At 43.1% G+C, this 22,455-nt stretch overlaps 1 protein-coding gene across 1 annotated transcript in view; it reads left to right on the top strand.

Annotated features, from left to right (window-relative positions):
• Positions 1-367: 367 nt before the first annotated feature.
• LOC137236826 (ubiquitin domain-containing protein 1) overlaps positions 368-22,455 on the top strand; it is a 495,300-nt gene continuing 473,212 nt past the window's right edge. The window contains exons 1-2 of the mRNA XM_067759854.1: positions 368-864; positions 3,933-4,185. Coding sequence (XP_067615955.1) covers positions 777-864; positions 3,933-4,185 — 341 coding nt within the window. The 5' untranslated portion in view covers positions 368-776. The remainder of the gene's footprint in view (positions 865-3,932; positions 4,186-22,455) is intronic.

The raw sequence follows: 22,455 nt of genomic DNA, 5'->3' as shown, positions 1-22,455 counted from the left end.
AATTTATTATAAGCGCGGCAGAAGGCCGCCATTTCAGAAAGGTGTTCTGCGCAAAAATACTATGGATTAAACCCTCGATTTCGGAGGGAGCCGCGTGTAATTTTTCGGTTTTTCGTTAATATCTTTTGAACGAGTTAAAATTTTTATTTTCCGGTTTCGGATTATTAATACTGATGTCAAGACGCATCTTCCGACACCTCTCGATATTTTTGAATGCGTATTAGCAGTGTCTTGCTATCGTATGGGATTACCATTTGTTTATTTAAAGTTATTGGAATGCATAAGCTTGAGCTAAAGGCATCTATATGAAAAATGTCATGTGCCACGGCCTTAAATATACGGGATATCTTTGGTAGTAGATAAAACATCTGGTATCACCAAGGAGGCGATGAAGTGCTTGTGTTCGCGGAAAGTAAACAAATAAAATATTAAATTTAACGATAATACGTAAATTTAAACAAAAAAAGTTGTTGTCTGTGGTTTTATAAACATTAAAATTGTTGTTATGTATTCTTGGAAAGTGCTGGTGTGTTGAAAAAAGTGATAGTTGTACCTTAGTAACTTTGCAAACAAATTACTAATGAACTTTTAAAAACATTGAAAATAATTAATTCTCGGTGGGGAACTCACTGAGAATCTATATGCAAAATTACAAGGGTCAAACCTCTTTGGTTTCCGCGTAAAACCAAATGGACCCTTAATGTATAGCCAGCCCCGGACATATAAGGCGAGCAGGTTTTCGCAGAGCTAGTACACTATCTTGGTATTAGCGAAATATGGGTGGTTGCATCGGAATTCACAGTTCTGATAATGAGACCGTCAGCGTATCATCCGCTAGCGTTTCAAGGCCAACCACAGGTGGAGGTACAAACACTGTTTGGTAATCGTGCAGTATACGGTACCCACCCAAATTTGGGCCAAAATTTTCGAGTGAGGTATCAAAAGACGCGTATTCACATCTAGATCAAGAATCCGAAAGCGGAAGTTAACTTCGGTAATAGACTAGTTGAGGGGTTGACTGCTAATACGCTACCAAAAATATCGAGAGAGGTCAAAAGACGCGTCTTGACATCAGTATTAATAATCCGAAGGCGGAAAATAAAAATATTAACGCGGTCAAAAGATATTAACGAAAAACCGAAAAAAGACCCGCGGGTACCTCCGAAACCGGGGGTCGGATCCATAGTATTTTTGCGCAGAACACCTTTCGGCGTTGGCAGCCTTTGGCCGCGCTTATAAAAAATAACCCTGGGCTACGCCATGCCACGTTGTTGTTGTTGTTTTAGCAATGCTCGCCCCACCTAATAGCCGCGACCGATCGCAAATTGTCATCAATATCCTCTAACGGGAGTCCAAGGAAACTTGCCGTTTCAACAGGGGTGGACCATAAGGAAAGGGGTGTTAGAGGCGTTGGTTCCACATTACAATTAAAGAGATGGTTGGTGTCATGTGGGGACACATTGCAAGCAGGGCATACATTTTGTATGTCGGGGTTGATTCTGGATAGGTAAGAGTTTAACCTGTTACAGTATCCAGAACGAAGTTGAGCAAGAGTGACACGCGTTTCCCTGGGGAGTATGCGTTCCTCTTCTGCGAGTTCTGGATATTTTTCTTCAAGTACTGGATTCACGGGGCAATTCCCGACATAAAGGTCCGACGCCTGTCTATGGAGTTCACCAAGGACCTGCTTGTGTTTTTCCGCTTCATACGGCTGGGTTCTCAGGTGCCGTATTTCCTCAAAATGCTTACGGAGATGACTCCTTAGGCCCCTAGGCGGTGCTGGTTCGTCAATCAGATGTCTGTTGGGATGCCCAGGTTTCTGGGTATTCAACAGAAACTGTTTGGTCAGCATCTCATTTCTCTCCCTGATGGGGAGTATTCTCGCCTCATTATGCAGATGGTGTTCTGGGGACACAAGAAGACAGCCCGTGGCGATTCTGAGAGCAGTATTTTGGCAGGCCTGTAGTTTCTTCCAGTGGGTGGTTTTTAGGCTTGGCGACCATATGGGTGACGCGTAGCACGTAATCGGCTGGCTAATTGCTTTGTATGTGGTCAAGAGCGTTTCTTTATCTTTTCCCAAGGTACTGCCAGCAAGGGATTTGAGGATTTTATTACGGCTTTGAATTCTTGGAACAATTGCGGTTGCGTGCGCACCAAAATGTAGATCCTGATCTAACGTCACACCCAAGATTTTGGGGTGTAGGACAGTCGGTAGCATAGTGCCATCGACGTGGATGTTCAATATGGTCGACATTTGGGGCGTCCATGTTGTAAATAAGGCCGCGGAAGATTTAGTCGGTGACAATGCCAGGTTTCGCGAGGCGAAAAAACTGGAGAGATCAGGGAGATAGCCGTTTATTTTATTGCCATGCCACGTCCGGGTGTGTCGTTTAACCGTGGCTACCGGCACGGTGATGCACAATTTTTTTGGTGGGTAAAACACAACAACAACCACATGGAAATCGCCAACTTCAACTGCAAATATCTCCGGACAGAGATAAAATTTTTCTCTTCCGCCTTCAGATTATTGTTCTCGAGGTTAATACGCGTCTTTTGACACCTCTCTCGATATTTTTGGTAGCGTATTAGCAGTCGACCCCTCAACTAGACTATTACCTTAACTTCTTTTACACGTTCAAAAGATATAAACGAAAAACCGAAAAAAGACCCGCGGGTCCCTCCGAAACCGGGGGTGGGATCCATAGTATTTTTGCGCAGAACACCTTTCTGCGTTGGCGGCCTTCGGCCGCGCGGTAATAGTCTAGTTGAGGGGTCGAACGACGTGTCTTGATATCAGTATTAATAATCCGAAGGCGGAAAATAAAAATTTTAACGCGTTCAAAAGATATAAACGAAAAACCGAAAAAAGACCCGCGGGTACCTCCGAAACCGAGGGTCGGATCCATGGAATTTTTGCGCAGAACACCTTTCTGCGTTGGCGGCTTTCGGCCGCGCTTATAAAAAATAACCCTAGGCTACGCCATGCCAAGTCCGGGTGTGTGGTATAACCGTGGCTACCGCCACGGTGATGCACAAATTTTTTTGTGGGTACGAACACAACAACAACCACATGGAAATCGCCAACTTCAACTGCAAATATCTCCGGACAGAGATAAATTTTTTATTTTCCGTCTTCGGATTATTGTTCTAAAGATTAATACGCGTCTTTTGACACCTCACTCGATATTTTTGGTAGCGTATTAGCAGTCGACCCCTCAACTAGACTATTACCAAAACCCTGGGCTACGCCATGCCAAGTCCGGGTGTGTGGTATAACCGTGGCTACCGCCACGGTGACGCACCATTTTTTTGTGGGTATTAACACAACAACAACCACATTAAAATCGCCAACTTCAACTGCAAATATTTACGGACAGAGATAAAATTTTTCTTTTCCGCCTTCGGATTATTGTTCTCGAGATTAATTCGCGTCTTTTGATACCTCACTCGAAAATCTTGGCCCAAATTTCGGTGGGTACCGTAAACTGCACTACTAACCATTGTTTTTCTCGGTAATTCTATACGGCATCATGTTGCCAATATCGCAAATCCGAAAAAGGGATACAAAAATTTTGCGCCGTTCAAAAGATATTAACTAAAAACCGAAAAATGGCCCCGGGTTGCTCCAAAACCGGCGGAGTGATCCATAGTATTTTTGCGCAAAACATCTCTGCGTTAACGGCCTTCGGACGCGCTTACAACAAGTACATGAAATATTTCAATTTCTTTTGAAAATATATACAAATTCATAGACGCATAATTTTTAATTCCGTTTTCGGTTTCCCGATTTTGGGTCCAAAGCGTGTATTTTGACACCCCTCCAGATATTTTTTTAAGTGTATTAAGAGTGTCATGCTGGCGTATAAAATTACCTTTTCCTCTAATTATTGAATCAAACATATATATATATACTTTTCCTCATATTTTGTCAGGAGGCACTCATTTTGGCCGAACACGTAAAAATCGTCCAATATGTAATGAAACAATTCGTTGGAGATCTGATGTGCCATTGACTGAAGGTCAGCTTCGTTCTAAACGGGACGAATTTTGGGACACAGCCCCGGCGTTTGATGGCCGTAAAGAAATTTGGGATGCGCTTCGGGCGGCAACAAATGCGGCAGAAGAATTAAACTTCGAATTGGCGCAGGCAATACTCGACGGAGCAAGTATTTCTGTGCCCAATGGGTAAGCTATCGAATTGATTTTTCAACTAATTCCGCTTACAGCAAATTAACGTGGCAATACCCCTAAAGTACTTGTATAGTGGACTACAGGTAAGAAATAACGATATATTGATCAAATAGAACTTTCAAAATAGTTTAGATTAAATTTCATTGTTAGGACATCCCTGTTCAAAAGTTTAACATGGCGATGCCCCAGGCTTTGGAAATTATCCACGCTTCATTACTTTTTCAGTGGTTCCGAACATCAGAATTTCAGAATTTTTATTTTATTTATTTATTTAAATATTTTCCTAGCACAACAAATCGGTAAATTATTTTACAGTGCTAGTCAAGAATTGTAAACAGTTAAATTTAAAATGAATTAATATGACAATAGAATTAACAACAAGTAAACATTACAACAATAATAATAGTAAAAATAAAAATAATACTTATATAAATATGATTATTAGATTAAGCAAGTAGAAATCAGCATTAAGACAATATGGGAAAAGAAAAAAGGAAACAAGATGACGAGATAATAAAATTTCATTAGGAAGAATACAAAAATAGTTTCGGCTTACAAATCATTGTAAAAAGTGGTTAGCTCATTTTTGAAGTGCCGAGCATATCCTATTTGTCTAAGTCTTGCGGGAAGAGCGTTCCAAACGCGTATGGAAGTAACGCAGAACTGCCGTCCAGAGGTTAGCAACCAGTATCTTATGTGCGTGAGAAGAAGCACTGATCTCGATGAATGAAGAAACTTAAGCCTCCGATATAAATAATCAGGTTCCTTTGTATATATAATTCAGTGAAGGATAGTCAGTGTTTTAACTTTTAAAAGATTGTGAAAAGAAATATTTAGCAACTTTTCAGCGTGATGTGAAACGTGGTGAAATCTTTTCAACCCAAATACATATCTAGCAAAGTTATTGTAAGCAACTTTAAGTTTATTCATACACACATAATCACAATTTGAGTAAATCTCATATAGAAGTAGTCTAATATGTAGGGGAGTGAAGTATTGAGTTAGCCACAGTGTACGAAGCATTCCATACACTTTTACTACTGTGATAAAAATGGTGTTTACATGTCAAGGTCTTATTAAAAACTACTCCTTGGTTTTTTGCAGCGTCAACGTATTCGAAGACAGAATTGTCAATAAATATGTTGTCCAAAGCATGAGCAGAGAACGATTTTCTATTAATAACGATGCATTTCGACTTTTTGGGGTTAAGGCATAGGCCGTTTTTGGAAGCCCACACACCAATTTGTTTCTAATCATTATTCAAATTATTTACACACAAAGCGGTACCATCACGGGGATACCATGTGTACAATTTCACATCATCAACATAAATATTGACGTTACAAAACTTAAACACATTTGGCAAGTCATTGATGTTCAGAACAAATAGCGGAGGGCCCAGAATAGAGCCTTGTGGGACGCCTCTGCAAACATGTAGGAAGTCAGACTTTCTACTGTCCAAAGAAATCTCCAAATAAGTGAAGTTGCAACCATTGCTATAAGTTGAACTGCTTGCCAAATGTCTAATTTTCGCCCAGCTTCACTGGATAAAACTAAAATTGCGTAAAGTAGGACATTTTTGCACATTGTGTACTGCTTCGAAACTGAGAATATTGCATAAATAGTTCCATATTAGTCTTTGATTTCGAAGATTTTCTGAGTAAGTGTTTATAGTTTAAGAGGCAAGCTCTAGTAACTCTTCGGTGATTTCGAAATACATATGACCACTTCTTAAAACCTCAAGAAAAATCTGAACAACTCTCTAATTTCGAGAAGTGTCGAAAACTCCACTTTTAACAGCCCTGTTAAAAATTAAATATTATTTTCTAAATTTTTCTTGTAGACCTAAAGTATTTGTATATCTATGAGATCATTATCTAAAAGGTAGTGCTTTACATTAATTATACAGTAGTTTCTTAAATTCATTGATGTTTTGGCATTGTTTTATTTCAATTGGAAGATCGTTGTATTCTCTAAGTCCTTCGTAGTATATATTTTTCTTGTCGTACTCCGATCGTACTGCTGGCAGGCGAAAGTTGCTTCTGTTGCTTGTTTGGTAATCGTGAACCTCGTTGTTGTATATCAGTCGGTCGTTTAGATATTTCGGCTGATTTCCTATTTTAATGTTATGTATAAATTTTAAAGTATAGTATACGATGAGTTGTTTTACACTTAGCCAATTTAGGCTTTCAAGCATTTCATGTATTGGTGTATCGTAACGTTTCTTAAGGATAAACCGCATTGCTTTATTTTAATTCACCTGGAGTTTTGAGATATTCGAATCCGCTAATGTGAATAAAATTGTAGGGCAATATATGAAGTGAGGTTCTATAATGGATGTATATACCATTATTTTATAATATTTGCTCACATGTTTACAGGTTCGAATCATGAATCCGATTTTTTTTTTTGATATTTTAGCTTCTGTATGTTCGAGGTGCTCGTTAAACTTTAGTTTCTCATCAATTATTATTCCGAGGTATTTCATTTCATTTACTTTATGAATCGTACAATTTGCTATTTTCAGCGACGTATTTTCTTCTACGGAAGATTTCCTCTTTAATATCATAAATTTTGTTTTGTCAATATTTATTTTAAGCCTGTTTTGACACAACCACTTATATACTGCGTCTAAGTCCTCTTGCATCTTGGACATAGCTTCTCTCTCCGATACACAGCTTACAGTCAATAGTGCATCATCTGCAAAAAGCCTAATCTTGCAATGGCTCAGACAGTTTTTAATATCATTTATGTATATGATGAATAGTATTGCTGCAAGTACAGATCCTTGTGGTAGGCCTAAATTTGATTTCTAATTATGGGTATCTGCTCCTTCCAGTAAGGTAGCTTTTAAACCACTCCAGAGTTTTTTTACGTACTCCTATGGTATGTAGCTTCCTCATTAGTATTACCCTGTTAATAGTCTCAAATGCCCTTTTTAGGTCTAGGAACACTGAGACTGTCACTAACTTGTTTGACATTCCTTCCTTCCATTCTGCTACAACCAGGTTTAGAGCGGTTTCACAGGAGTGTTTGGATCTGAAACCTGATTGTTAACTTATGATAATTTCATATTTGTTTAAATACTCGAGAAGCTGGTCTTTGACGACTTTCTCTATTATTTTTTCATGTTGTTGTTGTTGTTGTAGCAATGCTCGCCCCACCTAATAGCCGCGACCGATCACAAATTGTCATCAATACTTGCCGTTTCAACAGGGGTGGACCATAAGGAAAGGGGTGTTAGAGGCGTTGGTTCCACATTATAATTAAAGAGATGGTTGGTGTCATGTGGGGACACATTGCAAGCAGGGCATACATTTTGTATGTCGGGGTTGATTCTGGATAGGTAAGAGTTTAACCTGTTACAGTATCCAGAACGAAGTTGAGCAAGAGTGACACGCGTTTCCCTGGGGAGTATGCGTTCCTCTTCTGCGAGTTCTGGATATTTTTCTTCAAGTACTGGATTCACGGGGCAATTCCCGACATAAAGGTCCGACGCCTGTCTATGGAGTTCACCAAGGACCTGCTTGTGTTTTTCCGCTTCATACGGCTGGGTTCTCAGGTGCCGTATTTCCTCAAAATGCTTACGGAGATGACTCCTTAGGCCCCTAGGCGGTGCTGGTTCGTCAATCAGATGTCTGTTGGGATGCCCAGGTTTCTGGGTATTCAACAGAAACTGTTTAGTCAGCATCTCATTTCTCTCCCTGATGGGGAGTATTCTCGCCTCATTATGCAGATGGTGTTCTGGGGACATAAGAAGACAGCCCGTGGCGATTCTGAGAGCAGTATTTTGGCAGGCCTGTAGTTTCTTCCAGTGGGTGGTTTTTAGGCTTGGCGACCATATGGGTGACGCGTAGCACGTAATCGGCTGGCTAATTGCTTTGTATGTAGCCAAGAGCGTTTCTTTATCTTTTCCCCAGGTACTGCCAGCAAGGGATTTGAGGATTTTATTACGGCTCTGAATTCTTGGAACAATTGCGGTTGCGTGCGCACCAAAATGTAGATCCTGATCAAACGTCACACCCAAGATTTTGGGGTGTAGGACAGTCGGTAGCATAGTGCCATCGACGTGGATGTTCAATATGGTCGACATTTGGGGCGTCCATGTTGTAAATAAGGTCGCGGAAGATTTAGTCGGTGACAGTGCCAGGTTTCGCGAGGCGAAAAAACTGGAGAGATCAGGGAGATAGCCGTTTATTTTATTGCATAGCTCATCGATCTTTATTATTATTTTTATTATTTTTTCATCGCTGCGCATCGTATTAATAGATCGTATTTTTTCTAGTTTTTCTGGGCCTTTCACTTTTTCAACTGGTACAACCGTCGCAGTTTTCCAACACGACGGAAAGATCCCGTCTCTAAACCTTTCATTTATTATGGATATATACATTAAACCCAGATACTCCATACTATCTTTACATACACCTTCAGTTATCAGTTTTTTTTCCTCCATATTTATTTTTCAAATCAGCTGTTATGCGCATAATCTGTCCAACGCTTATGGGTTTAAGATTCATTATTTCTCTATTTATATCTTCCGGTGTATTTTCTGGTATAATTGCTTCTATAGTATTACATATTTCTTTTATGCTTCGAACGAAGTAATGGTTTAAACGACTTGCGATTTATTGATCTTCTTCAATTGGTATGTTATTTATAACAATCCGTCTTATTTGAGATGTTTCGTTGTTTAAATTTATCGCGTCTTTAAGACATTTCCACATTTTCTTTTGATTATTACAATTTGCCATAATTATATTTTCCATATTTTGATTCTTTTTTATTTTGACCAGTTTTTTATATTCCCGTTTAGTATAATTATAATTATCCCATTCGTTGGTTCTCTTGGCTATATTATTTTTATTGGCACTATTTTCTCGTACGTTAGCGTTTCCATTACATCACATAAAATACTGTAACGAATTTACTGCAAATCCTCTTATTAGCAACCTTCTGCTAAGTTCGAATCACTAAACTGTTGAATAAATAACTCCAATATTTAATAATGCAAAATGGCCTTTATTCTAGTACTTTCAAAATAACATTTCTATTGCTCGACAGATAGCGTGCTTAATCGAAACTGACTCTCGCGCCTCTACTGTTGGTGCTTTTATACTCTGTGATTTCCTCGTTGCATCTTCTAGGCGCTTCCAGAATTTACTTAGTTACTGCCATATAATTATAACTACAGATGCACGTGTATAGCTTCTCATATGCGCGTGTATTTGTGAGCGACACTTCCACAATTACAATTGCATACTTTTGGAAGCATCTCAGATAAGATATCTGCATGTGTTTGTGCGTTGCTTCTCCGCTGTGTGTACGTACATTTGTGTAGACATAATGATTGATTCGTTTATGTAGATACATAATGATTGATTTATGGATGTGCATACAAGTCACTCTTAGCATCGGCATAGAGATGACAGTACCCCTTATTATTGCTAATATTCGTAACAATATTATTAATGGTTTGTACTCTAAGTCCAATATCACAGCTGGTATGTTCCACGAAATTGTAATTTCTTAGGAGAGTTATTAGATTCTCCTTTGTATATCTATCCCAACACCGGCGATTTTCATATATTCTCATTTTATGTTTTTCTTTCACAGGCAGTTTTAAACAGATCGTTTCATGGTTGGATATACGTTGTTCTTCTAGATCTCTTATTTCTATTTTATCATTGTTACTAAAAAGCAGGTCTATTTTTGTTCCGGAAGCTTCGGTTATTCTTGTATCGAATTCAACTAACTGATTAATTGATGCTGTCGCGAATGTATGGGTTAGTTGGTTGGAATACGTTGACTGTGTATTTATGTTTATGTTAAAGTCACCAATTATTATTCGTCGAGTATCTCACCGATATATTGTATGAATTCAGCATCACTTGTATTGGGAGAGTGGTATACTGAACCAGTTTGCCATTTCATCGCTCAACCTAGTATTTTTATCACAGTACACCATAGGTTATTGCTTATACTGTTATTATATACAATTTTAAATTTAATCGATTTATGTAGATATATTAAGACCACCTGTATGTCGGCTATGTGAAACACATCTAATATGATTAAAACTAATAATATTTAATTCAGACTCGTTTATGCTTAAAAGCCTAGGGAAAGAGGGTTTCAAATATTTTGCGCATGTCTTCAACCTGTCTCTTTCCACTTTTGTATATCCGAAAAATGGAAAATGGCCAAGGTGGTCCCGCTACTAAAGCCTGGGAAACCAGTTAACATAGGAGAGTCGTATCGTCCGATATCTCTCCTATTGCCAGTAGCAAAGACGCTTGAAGCCATTTTCCTCCCCTACTTCCAAGCAAATTTGCAGCTAGCCTCTCATCAGCATGGCTTCAGAAAACTCCATAGCCCCACCACCACGCTAAATGCCATCAGCACCCAGATAAATTGCGGCTTAAATCAAAACCCCCACCATAGAACAGTACTCGTAGCGCTAGACCTATCAAAAGCTTTTGATACGGTCAACCATGGCTCATTACTGCAAGACCTGGAGGGGTCTACCCTTCCCCCATGTCTTAAAAGGTGGACCGCAAATTATCTGGGTGGCCGGCAGGCATCGGTGCAATTTAGAAACCAAACATCAAAACCAAGAAGAATTAAACAAAGGGTGCCACAGGGTGGTGTCCTATCCCCACTTTTGTTTCATTTCTACATATCTAAGCTACCTTCACCACCAGAATGAGTCACTATCGTTTCCTACGCATGACTGCCCAGGCCCACGGATCGATGAGCTCTGCAGCAGAATAAACGGCTACCTCCCTGATCTCTCCAGTTTTTTCGCCTTCGAAACCTGGCATTATCACCGACTAAATCTTCCGCGACCTTATTTGCAACATGGACGTCCCAAATGTCGACAATTCTGTTGGGATGCCCAGGTTTCTGGTTATTCAACAGGAGCGGTTTGGTTAGCATCTCATTTCTCTCCCTGATGGGGAGTATTCTCGCCTCATTATGTAGATGGTGTTCTGGGGACATAAGAAGACAGCCCGTGGCGATTCTGAGAGCAGTATTTTGGTACGCCTGTAGCTTCTTCCAGTGGGTAATTTTTGGCTTGGCGACCATATGGGTGATGCGTAGCACGTAATCGGCTGGCTAATTGCTTTGTATTTAGTCATGAGCGTTTCTTTATCTTTTCCCCAGGTACTGCCAGCGAGGGATTTGAGGATTTTGTTACGGCTCTGAATTCTCGGAACAATTGCGGCTGCGTGCTCACCAAAATGTAGATCCTGATCAAACGTCACACCCAAGATTTTGGGGTGTAGGGCAGTCGGTAGCGTAGTGCCATCAACGTGGATGTTCAAAATTGTCGACATTTGGGACGTCCATCTTGTAAATAAGGTCGCGTAAGATTTAGTCGGTGATAATGCCAGGTTTAGCGAGGCGAAAAAACTGGAGAGATCAGGGAGGCAGCCGTTTATTTTATTGCAAAGCTCATCGATCTTTGGCGCTGGGCCTGTGGCCATTATTGTGCAGTCATCGGCGGAGGAAACGATTGTGACTCCTTCCGGTGGTGAAGGTAGCTTAGATATGTAGAAATTAAACAAAAGTGGGGATAGGACACCACCCTGTGGCACCCCTTCTTTAATTCTCCCTGGTTTTGATGTTTCGTTCCTAAATTGCACCGATGCCTGCCGACCACCCAGATAATTAGCGGTCCACCTTTTAAGACATGGGGGATGGGTAGACCCTTCCAGGTCTTGCAGTAACGAGCCATGGTTGACCGTATCAAAAGCTTTTGATAGGTCTAGCGCTACGAGTACTGTTCTATGGTGGGGGTATTGATTTAAACCGCAATTTATCTGGGTGCTAATGGCATTTAGCGCGGTGGTAGTGCTATAGAGTTTTCTGAAGCCATGCTGATGAGAGGCTAGCTGCAAATTTGCTTGGAAATAAGGGAGCAAAATGGCTTCAGGCGTCTTTGCTACTGGCGATAGGAGAGATATCGGACGATACGACTCTCCTATGTTAGCTGATTTCCCAGGCTTTAGTAGCGGGACTGCCTTGGCCATTTTCCATTTCTCGGATATGACAAAGGTGGAAAGAGACAGGTTGAAGACATGTGCTAAATATTTGAAACCCTCTTTCCCTAGGCTTTTAGTCTGGGCCCACTACTTTGGATGGTTTAGCGCGAGAATTGGCGTACTCAACCTCTTTAACGGTGATGGTGATTGGTGACGCGCTGAATTTGTGTTTATGTGCGTGTCTATTGGCTCTCCGTCTATCTTTGTCGACCGTAGGATGCATTATATATTGTCGGCAGAAAGCACTCGCGCATTTTTTCGCATCCGACAGCACTTTATCGCCAAAGGCGATGGAAACTTTGTCTTTGTGCTTAGTCGGATTCGATAGGGACTTTACGGTGGACCAAAGTTTACCCACACCGGTAGAGAGGTTACAACCTCTTAGGTGCTCCTCCCATTTCGCCCGCTTGTGTTCGTCCACAAGCAATCTGATGCGTTGGTTTATATCCCTTATTTGGGGGTCGCCTGGATCAAGCTGTCTTATAAGGTCACGTTCTCTCGCTAAGTTTGCGGCCTCCGCCGGGAAGTGGGGCCGGATTTCGGGAGTTCTCCCGGCGGGAATGAAACGTGCCGAGGCGGATTCAATGAGCTAACGGAAGGTACGCTCCCCTTGGCGGGCATCAGTCGGGATAGGGAGGGCAGCAAAACGGTTGTCTGTAAAAGATTTATATTCTTCCCACTTTCCTTTTTTGAAGTTTATGAAAGTGCGTTTTTCGGTGACGATGAAGTCGGCGGTACGCTCGAGCGAAATAAGTATAGGCAGGTGGTCGGATGCCAATGTTACCATCGGCTGCCAGTTGACGCAGTTTACGAGTTCTGCGCTAACGATTGAGATATCTGGCGAACTGTGACAGCTTCCTACCATACGTTTGGGGGCGTCTCCGTTTATTGTGCAGAACGTCGTTTCTTCTATTTGATCCGCCAACATCTCACCCCTACTGTCCGCCCGCAAGTTTGAGTGCCATAGATCGTGAAGGGCATTGAAATTGCCTAAGATAATGCGATTGTTGCCAGTGAGTAAGGCTCTGATATTAGGGCAGTATCCACTGGGACAACAGGTGGCAGGAGGGATGTAGATGTTGATGATTTCTAGGTTTGCATCGCCTGACCGGACAGATAGGCCTTGACGTTCTAAGACATTGTCCCTGCGGTCGATGCCAGGATCAAATATATAATATTGCACAGAGTGGTGTATGGTAACGCGAGGCCGCCTCCATTTCCGCTCTCGCGGTCTTTCCTGTGGACATTATACCCAGAGCAGGTCTGCAATGCAGATCTTGCTGCGAGTTTAGTCTCTTGAATCGCAGCAATGCGGATGCTGTGCCGCTTCATGAAATCGACTATCTCTGTAATGTTGTTGTTGTTGTTGTAGCGATAAGGTTGCTCCCCGAAGGCTTTGGGGAGTGTTATCGATGTGATGGTCCTTTGCCGGATACAGATCCGGTACGCTCCGGTACCACAGCACCATTAAGGTGCTAGCCCGACCATCTCGGGAACGATTTATGTGGCCACATTAAACCTTCAGGCCATCCCCTCCCTCCCCACCCCAAGTTCCATGAGGAGCTTGGGGTCGCCAGAGCCTCGTCTGTTAGTGAAACAGGATTCGCCGCGGATAGGTGAGGTTGACAATTGGGTTTGGAGAAGCTATATATTGCGCTGGCAACCTGAAGGGTTGCGCTACACACCCCTTGAATCTGGTATTTTAGTCGCCTCTTACGACAGGCATACCTACCGCGGGTATATTCTGACCCCCTTACCCGCTGGGGTAATAATCTCTGTAATATTCCCAGTTAGTTCATTACAGTTTAACTGCAGAATTCTGAAGTGCATAAGGGGAGACGCCGCCACTCTGGGGGTAAGTGACGGGTGACTACGCCTGGGTTGTGGAAGGCCAGGACGCAATTGCTGTTGTGGCCCTGGGACTGGGCGTCCTTGGGCAAGCATTGGGGTACCCGGATGATTTGGGTTTGCGACCTGGCAACATGGCGCGATGAAACCCGTCGGGGGTTGCCGTCGCGGAGACCAGAACATCTAGGAAAGTGGCACCACCCAAGGCAGGAGCTGCTTTTAGTAGTAGTTATGAGTGGTAGCAGCTGTTAGAGTTGTTGGCGGCGTGGGGCGCGAGCAGCAGCGGGTACTTGTTGTGGCTTGCTGAACAGCGGGGCGGCTTGAAAGTAGTGGGGGGGGGCGCTTAGGCGTAGACTACGGGACGCCTTGGGCGTGAACAGCAAGGAGCCACAAAAGATTTATAACGTGGACGTCGGGTTTTGGGATCAAGCTCAGAATAACCTGTCCGATGCAACCATCCCTTACACGGGACACACTGAACAGAGTATGATCGTCCTAAAAAGATTCTTTTCCGGCAGATGCAGCAAAAGCATTTCTCAGGACCGGGGTCAGGAGACGGACCCGGATTGGATTCGATGCCTTCCCGGAGTAAGAGAATATGTAGCAGTCCTGCTGCAAGGAGCTGCTGGGAGGATGACAATTTGTGGGAGGGACGCAACAAATTAAATGGGGTCACACTGAAATGACAGTCCTTGGTCGGCAAAAATCCCGAGTCGCTCCGGTACATAGAACCGACTGCCGTGGAAGCGTTGCCTTTTCCGATTGTCTCTGTTTTATTTTTTACTTCTTCAATCATATCATACAAGCTTTTTATTTCACGAAATTTCTTTCCAAACAGCTTTTGTGATCTTTCCATTGCTGCCACTATGTGTACGACTCTCTACAGCTTCTAATAGAGCTTTTATTTCATTTTGACTTTGTAACATCACATCTTCAAATTCATTTTTATAATCATTTAATATTGACGTATTTTTGTTTTTGATTACATGTTTCGAATTATGGTTCCCATGGCACTTGTGATAGGCGTCTTTATTCTTGCATTCCGCAGATTTGTGGTTAAAGCCTTTACACTTATAGCATCTTATTACATCTCTTTCGTCAAACACTTTACATCTGTCCCAACCGACATTTATTCGATCCGCAGCAAGTATCTTTGAAAAGTCATCTTTTTCAGTTTGTATAATTATATCCAAAACCACTGTATTACTCCGTTTTCTTTCAATTTTCTTTACAACTTTTAACGAACTTTCGCTAACTTGAGTATTTTGTTTTCTTATTGTATCAATCAGCGCATTATTGTCACCTTTTAAATTTACTCCTCTCACTATAAAGCTCGGTCGAATTATGTCTGGCACCTTGATTTCGTATTCTTTCCCAATATTGCTTTCAATTGCTGTTTTTGTTTTATCACGATCATCAGTATTTTCACTGTGAATTACCATTACACCATTGCTTTTTGATGCTATATTCGATATTTTTAAATTTGTTGGGTCCACTTTACTATTTTAAGTCTTTTTTTTTGTTTTTTTTACACATTTTGTTTTGATTTTGGTTTCACTATTATCGCTACATCCCTTTTTAATTGTGGAACTTCAGTTTTCTTGTTACCATTTCTTTCCAAACAGCTTTTGTGATCTTTCCATTGCAGCCACTCGCTGTGTGTACCGACTCTACAGCTTCTAATAGAGCTTTTATTTCATTTTGGCTTTTTAACATCACATCTTCAAATTCATGTTTATAATCATTTAATATTGAGTTATTTTTTTTACACTCATTTGCATTTCTTGCAGCACCAAGTCTATATTCTGTATATATGTTACGCACTCATTGCACATGAAGCGTAAAATTTTTTTTCATCAAAAATCTTTACACTGTATTCGTCTACACCCGCACATACAAGGCTCAAATGGTAAACCTTTTTGCACACTCCTTCACTTCGCATACCGCTCCCTCTAATGGAGCGATTGCACTTCGCACACCCACTCATTTTTGTGTTTCGATTTTAGCGACTTGCCCGTTTATTCGTACTTGTATGCGTTAAAATTTGTTTAATTTGAGTCTTTTTTCTCACAGTTATTTATTTTTGCAATTCAATGATTTTGCAATTAAAATGATAAAATCTTGTTATTTTTCCACTAATATTTTTTAAATTCCCCATTACTATTTGAGTCTCTATCTCGCTCTTCGTTAATTTTACGCCGATCAATGGCTTTTTGCCACTTTTAAACGCGAATTTACCGTAGCCACACAATACACGTCAATTCCGTTCGACTATTACAAATTAAATAAACTTTTCAGCTTCTTACAGAGTAGGGTGTGGTCGACAGAGTCAAAGACTTTAGAGTGGCCAAGAAGGGTCAGAAAAATAATATGATTATCATCAACTCGCTCTCGAATGTCTTCTATCACAGATAGAAGTGCCGTTGTACAACTTCTCTTTCATCGGAAACCGGACTGACAGTCAGTAATGATCTTATTGTCGTGAACATGCCTCGTAATCTGCCCATGCAAAATTCGTTCAACGACCTTTGAAAGAAAAGGGAGTATGGCTATAGGCCAATACTCGTTATTTTGCTTACGAATTGGGATAACCTTAGCAGCATTTAGCAAAAATATCAGTGGTCAGGTTAGAGTTGACCAAATAAGTTAAATGAGGAAGGATGATCTTTAAGAATTTGGCATTTATACCATCAAACCCTATGGCATTCGACTCCACAGAAAGTGGTCATCGACACACATAAACGCAAAAGGACTAGAATCTATATTAGCACACTCAGGCTAGCTATCTGTACAGATATTAGCGGCTAAAGTTGGTCGCTTCCCAAGGCAGTCGGTTCTATGTACCGGAGCGACTTGGGATTTTTCCCGACCAAGGACTGTCATTTCAGTGTAACCCCATTTAATTTGTTTCGTCCCTCCCACAAATTGTCATCCTCCCAGCAGCTCCTTGCAGCAGGACTGCTCCATATTCTCTTGCTCCGGGAAGGTATCGAATCCAATCCGGGTCCGTCTCCTGACCCCGGTCCTGAGAAATGGTTTTGCTGCATCTGCCGGAAAAGAATCTTTTTAGGACGGTCATACTCTGTTCAGTGTGTCTCGTGTAAGGGATGGTTGCATCGGACAGGTTGTTCTGGGCTTGATCCCAAAACCCGACGTCCACGTAACTTTTATAAATCTTTTGTGGCTCCTTGCTGTTCACGCCCAAGGGCGCCCCGTCTAAGCCCCCCCCCCCCCCCCCCGTTACCTTCCAGCAGCCCCGCTGCTCAGCAAGCCACAACAAGTACCCGCTGCTGCTCGCGCCTTACGGCGCCAACAACTCAAACAGTTGCTACCACTCATAACTACAATCTTCGTAGTAGAGTCGGAAGCAATGCTGAGCAACAGCCCCTGCCCCGTCTTCTCCCCCCTCTTTTCCGGCAGCAATCGTGTAGGTCAGGGAAACAGACTCTTAGTCCCTACCTCCGTTTGCACCGTTTGCCAGCACAGAATATATATGTTTGCGACATCCGCCCAATGCATCTCCTGCCTTGGGTGGTGCCACTTTCCTAGATGTTCTGGTCTCCGCGACGGCAACCCCTCGACGGGCTTCATCGCGCCATGTTGCCAGGTCGCAAACCCAAATCATCCGGGTACCCCAATGCTTGCCCAAGGACGCCCAGTCCCAGGGCCACAACAGCAATTGCGTCCTGGCCTTCCTCAACCCAGGCGTAGTCACCCGTCACTTACCCCCAGAGTGGCGACGTCTCCCCTCATGCACTTCAGAATTCTGCAGTTAAACTGTAATGGACTAACTGGGAAGATCACGGAGATAGTCAATTTCATGAAGCGGCACAACATCCGCATTGCTGCGATTCAAGAGACTAAACTCACAGCACGATCTGCATTGCAGACCTGCTGTGGGTATAATGCCCACAGAAAAGATCGCGAGAGCGGAAATGGAGGCGGCCTCGCGTTTATAATACACCACTCTGTGCAATATCACATATTTGATCCTGGCATCGACCGCAGGGACAACGTCTTAGAACGTCAAGGCCTATCTGTCCGGTCAGGCGATGCAAACCTAGAAATCATCAACATCTACATCCCCCCTGCCACCTGTTGCCCCGGTGGATACCGCCCTAATATCAGAGCCTTACTCACTGGAAACAATCGCATTATGTTAGGCGACTTCAATGCCCATCATGATCTATGGCATTCAAATTTGCGGGCGGACAGTAGGGGCGAGATGTTGGCGGATCAAATAGAAGAAACGACGTTCTGCACAATAAACGGAGACGCCCCCACACGTATGGTAGGAAGCTGTCACAGTTCGCCTGATATCTCAATCGTGAGCGCAGAACTCGTAAACTGCGTCAACTGGCAGCCGATGGTATCATTGCCTATACTTGTTTCGCTCGAGCGTACCGCCGACTTCATCGTCGCCGAAAAACGCACTTTCATAAACTTTAAAAAAGGAAAGTGGGAAGAATATAAATCCTTTACAGACAACCTCTTTGCTGCCCTCCCTATCCCGACTGATGCCCGCCAAGGGGAGCGTGCCTTCCGCAAGGTCATTGAATCCGCCTCGGCACGTTTCATTCCCGCCGGGAGAATTCCCGAAATCCGGCCCCACTTCCCGGCGGAGGCCGCAAACTTAGCGAGAGAACGTGACCTTATAAGGCAGCTTGATCCAGGCGACCCCCAAATAAGGGATATAAACCAACGCATCAGATTGCTTGTGGATGAACACAAGAGGGCGAAATGGGAGGAGCACCTAAGAGGTTGTAACCTCTCTACCGGTGTGGGTAAACTTTGGTCCACCGTAAAGTCCCTATCGAATCCGACTAAGCACAAAGACAAAGTTTCCATCGCCTTTGGCGACAAAGTGCTGTCGGATGCGAAAAATGCGCGAGTGCTTTCTGCCGACAATATATAATGCATTCTACGGTCGACAAAGTTAGACGGAGGGCCAACAGACACGCACATAAACACAAATTCAGCGCGTCACCAATCACCATCACCGCTAAAGAGGTTGAGGACGCCATTGGTCGCGCTAAACCATCCAAAGCAGTGGGCCCAGACGGCATAGCCATGCCGATGCTTAAAAGCCTAGGGAAAGAGGGTTTCAAATATTTAGCGCAGGTCTTCAACCTGTCTCTTTCCACCTTTGTCATACCCGAGAAATGGAGAATGGCCAAGGTGGTCCCGCTACTAAAGCCTGGTAAACCAGCTAACATAGGAGAGTCGTATCGTCCGATATCTCTCCTATCGCCAGTAGGAAAGAAGCTCGAAGCCATTTTGCTCCCTTATTTCCAAGCAAATTTGCAACTAGCCTCCCATCAGCATGGCTTCAGAAAACTCCACAGCACTACATCCGCGCTAAATGCCATTAGCACCCAGATAAATTGCGGTTTAAATCAAAACCCCCACCATAGAACAGTACTCGTAGCGCTAGACCTATCAAAAGCTTTTGATACGGTCAACCATGGCTCGTTACTGCAAGACCTGGAAGGGTCTACCCTTCCCCCATGTCTTAAAAGGTGGACCGCAAATTATCTGGGTGGTCGGCAGGCATCGGTGCTATTTAGAAACGAAACATCAAAGCCTAGGAGAATTAAACAAGGGGTGCCACAGGGTGGCGTCCTATCCCCACTTTTGTTTAATTTCTACATATCTAAGCTACCTTCACCACCGGAAGGAGTCACAATCGTTTCCTACGCCGATGACTGCACAGTAATGGCCACAGGCCCAGGCCCAGGCCCACAGATCGATGAGCTATGCAATAAAATAAACGGCTACCTCCCTGATCTCTCCAGTTTTTTCGCCTCGCGAAACCTGGCATTATCACCGACTAAATCTTCCGCGACCTTATTTACAACATGGACGTCCCAAATGTCGACCATTTTGAACATCCACGTCGATGGCTCTACGCTACCGACTGTCCTACACCCCAAAATCTTGGGTGTGACGTTTGATCAGGATCTACATTTTGGTGAGCACGCAGCCGCAATTGTGCCGAGAATTCAGAGCCGTAACAAAATCCTCAAATCCCTTGCTGGCAGTACCTGGGGAAAAGATAAAGAAACGCTCATGACTACATACAAAGCAATTAGCCAGCCGATTACGTGCTATGCGTCACCCATATGGTCGCCAAGCCTAAAAATTACCCACTGGAAGAAGCTACAGGCCTGCCAAAATACTGCTCTCAGAATTGCCACGGGCTGTCTTCTTATGTCCCCAGAACACCATCTACATAATGAGGCGAGAACACTCCCCATCAGGGAAAGAAACGAGATGCTGACCAAACAGTTCCTGTTGAATACCCAGAAACCTGGGCATCCCAACAGACATCTGATTGACGAGCCAGCACCGCCTAGGGGCTTAAGGAGTCATCTCCGTAAGCATTTTGAGGAAATACGGCATCTGAGAACACAGCCGTATGAAGCGAAAAAACACAAGCAGGTCCTTGGTGAACTCCACAAACAGGCGTCGGACCTTTATGCCGGGAATTGCCCGGTGAACCCAGTACTCAAAGTAAAGTATCCAAAACTTGCGGAGGAGGAACGCATACTCCCCAGGGAAACGCGTGTCACTCTGGATCAACTTCGTTCTGGATACTGTAACAGGTTAAACTCTTACCTATCCAGAATCAACCCCGACATACAAAATGTATGCCCCGCTTGCAATGTGTCCCCACATGACACCAACCATCTCTTTAATTGTAATGTGGAACCAACGCCTCTAACACCCCTTTCCCTATGGTCCACCCCTGTTGAAACAGCTAGTTTTCTTGGACTCCCGTTAGAGGATATTGATGACAGTTTGTGATCGGTCGCGTCTGTTAGGTGGGGCGAAGCACTGCTACAACAACAACAACAACAACAGCTAAAGTTGGTACTCTTACGAAGCTAGCATTTAGTTCGTTAATGTTAACATCAGCAAGATCAGACACATCTCATTTGGACCTAACGATCCCGACTTTCTTGATTTTGCTCCATGTTTCTCTGTACTCAAGTCAGCACTGAACTTATACTTATAATAATTTGCCTTGGCAGACCTTATAGCTTTGTTGACAGTAAGGCGAGTTGTTTTGAAGAAGGTCAGCGTTTCTGCAGTTATATACCTTTTCCAGCGAGAGTAGGCATGTTCCGTTGGTTTATTAGATGGTTTAGGGTGGCATTGAGCCAGGGTCTACTTTTATGTTTGCATACTTTTAGTTTTACTGGAACATGATCATCAAATAGCCTATTTATGTTGTCTTAGAGGAACTCTGTCTGATTATCAACCGATGTCAAGGTACGAATCATGTTCCACTCGACCGACTGAACTGATTCGACAAGGGAATAATAATCAATGTTTCTAAAATCCCGATAAGTAAACGAACATGGTTTGCTTCATGTTTGAGAGTCGTATATTAAGAATATTAAGTCATGTTTAGAGAAGCTAGAGGCGGGTAGTTGGGCGTAGTGAAGCACTCTCTGAAGTTCATGCACGAAGAATGAGCGAGGAACTAGAGCTTATGAAATGCGATGGTAGAGTACAGTTGGTGGGAAAGAGTCCCAGAGATTCCATACTCAGTTTCAAACTGGCATTCACTAACAAATTACTATTAAAATCACCAGCGATGATAATATTTTCATAACTCATTAGTAACAGTTGAAGAAAATCTAAGAAAGCAGAAAAGTTTACTTGGCGATTTGGTCTGTATACGCAGCCGATAAGAACCTTGTTGTTATTTTCGGAAACACATCAACGAAAACATATTCCACAGAATCACCAGGACTAGAACTGCAACACAATTACAGGACCATGTACTTTTAACATATATCGCAACACCACCACCATGACCACCTTGCGCTTTGCAAGACAGTCAGTTCTATGCACCGGAGCGTCTCGGGATTTTTTCCCGACCAAGGACTGTCATTTCAGTGTAACCACATTTAATTTGTTGCGGTCCCTCCCACAAATTGTCATCCTCCCAGCATCTCCTTGCAGCGGGACTGCTCCATATTCTCTTGCTCCGGGAAGGTATCGAATAATCTTTTTAGGACGGTCATACTCTTGTCAGTGTGTCTCAGGTAAGGGATGGTTGCATCGGAGAGGTTGTTCTGGGCTAGATCCCAAAACCAGACGTCCACGTAACTTCTATAAATCTTTTGTGGCTCCTTGCTGTTCACGCCCAAGGGAGTCCCGTAGTCTACGCCTTAGTGCGCCCCCACTACCTTCCAGCAGCCCCGCTGCTCAGCAAGCCACAACAAGTACCCGCTGCTGCTCGCGCCCCACGGCGCCACCAACTCATACGGCTGCTCCCACTCACACCTACAATCTCCGTAGTAGATTCGGAAGCAATGCCGAGCAGCAGCCCCTGCCCCCTCTTTTCTCCCCCTCTTTT

This window comes from Eurosta solidaginis, chromosome 1, assembly GCF_040869045.1.
Source record: "Eurosta solidaginis isolate ZX-2024a chromosome 1, ASM4086904v1, whole genome shotgun sequence".
Classification (NCBI taxonomy): Eukaryota; Metazoa; Arthropoda; class Insecta; order Diptera; family Tephritidae; genus Eurosta; species Eurosta solidaginis.
The sequence above is the reverse complement of the archived record's forward strand: the minus strand, read 5'-3'. Positions and strand labels throughout refer to the sequence as shown.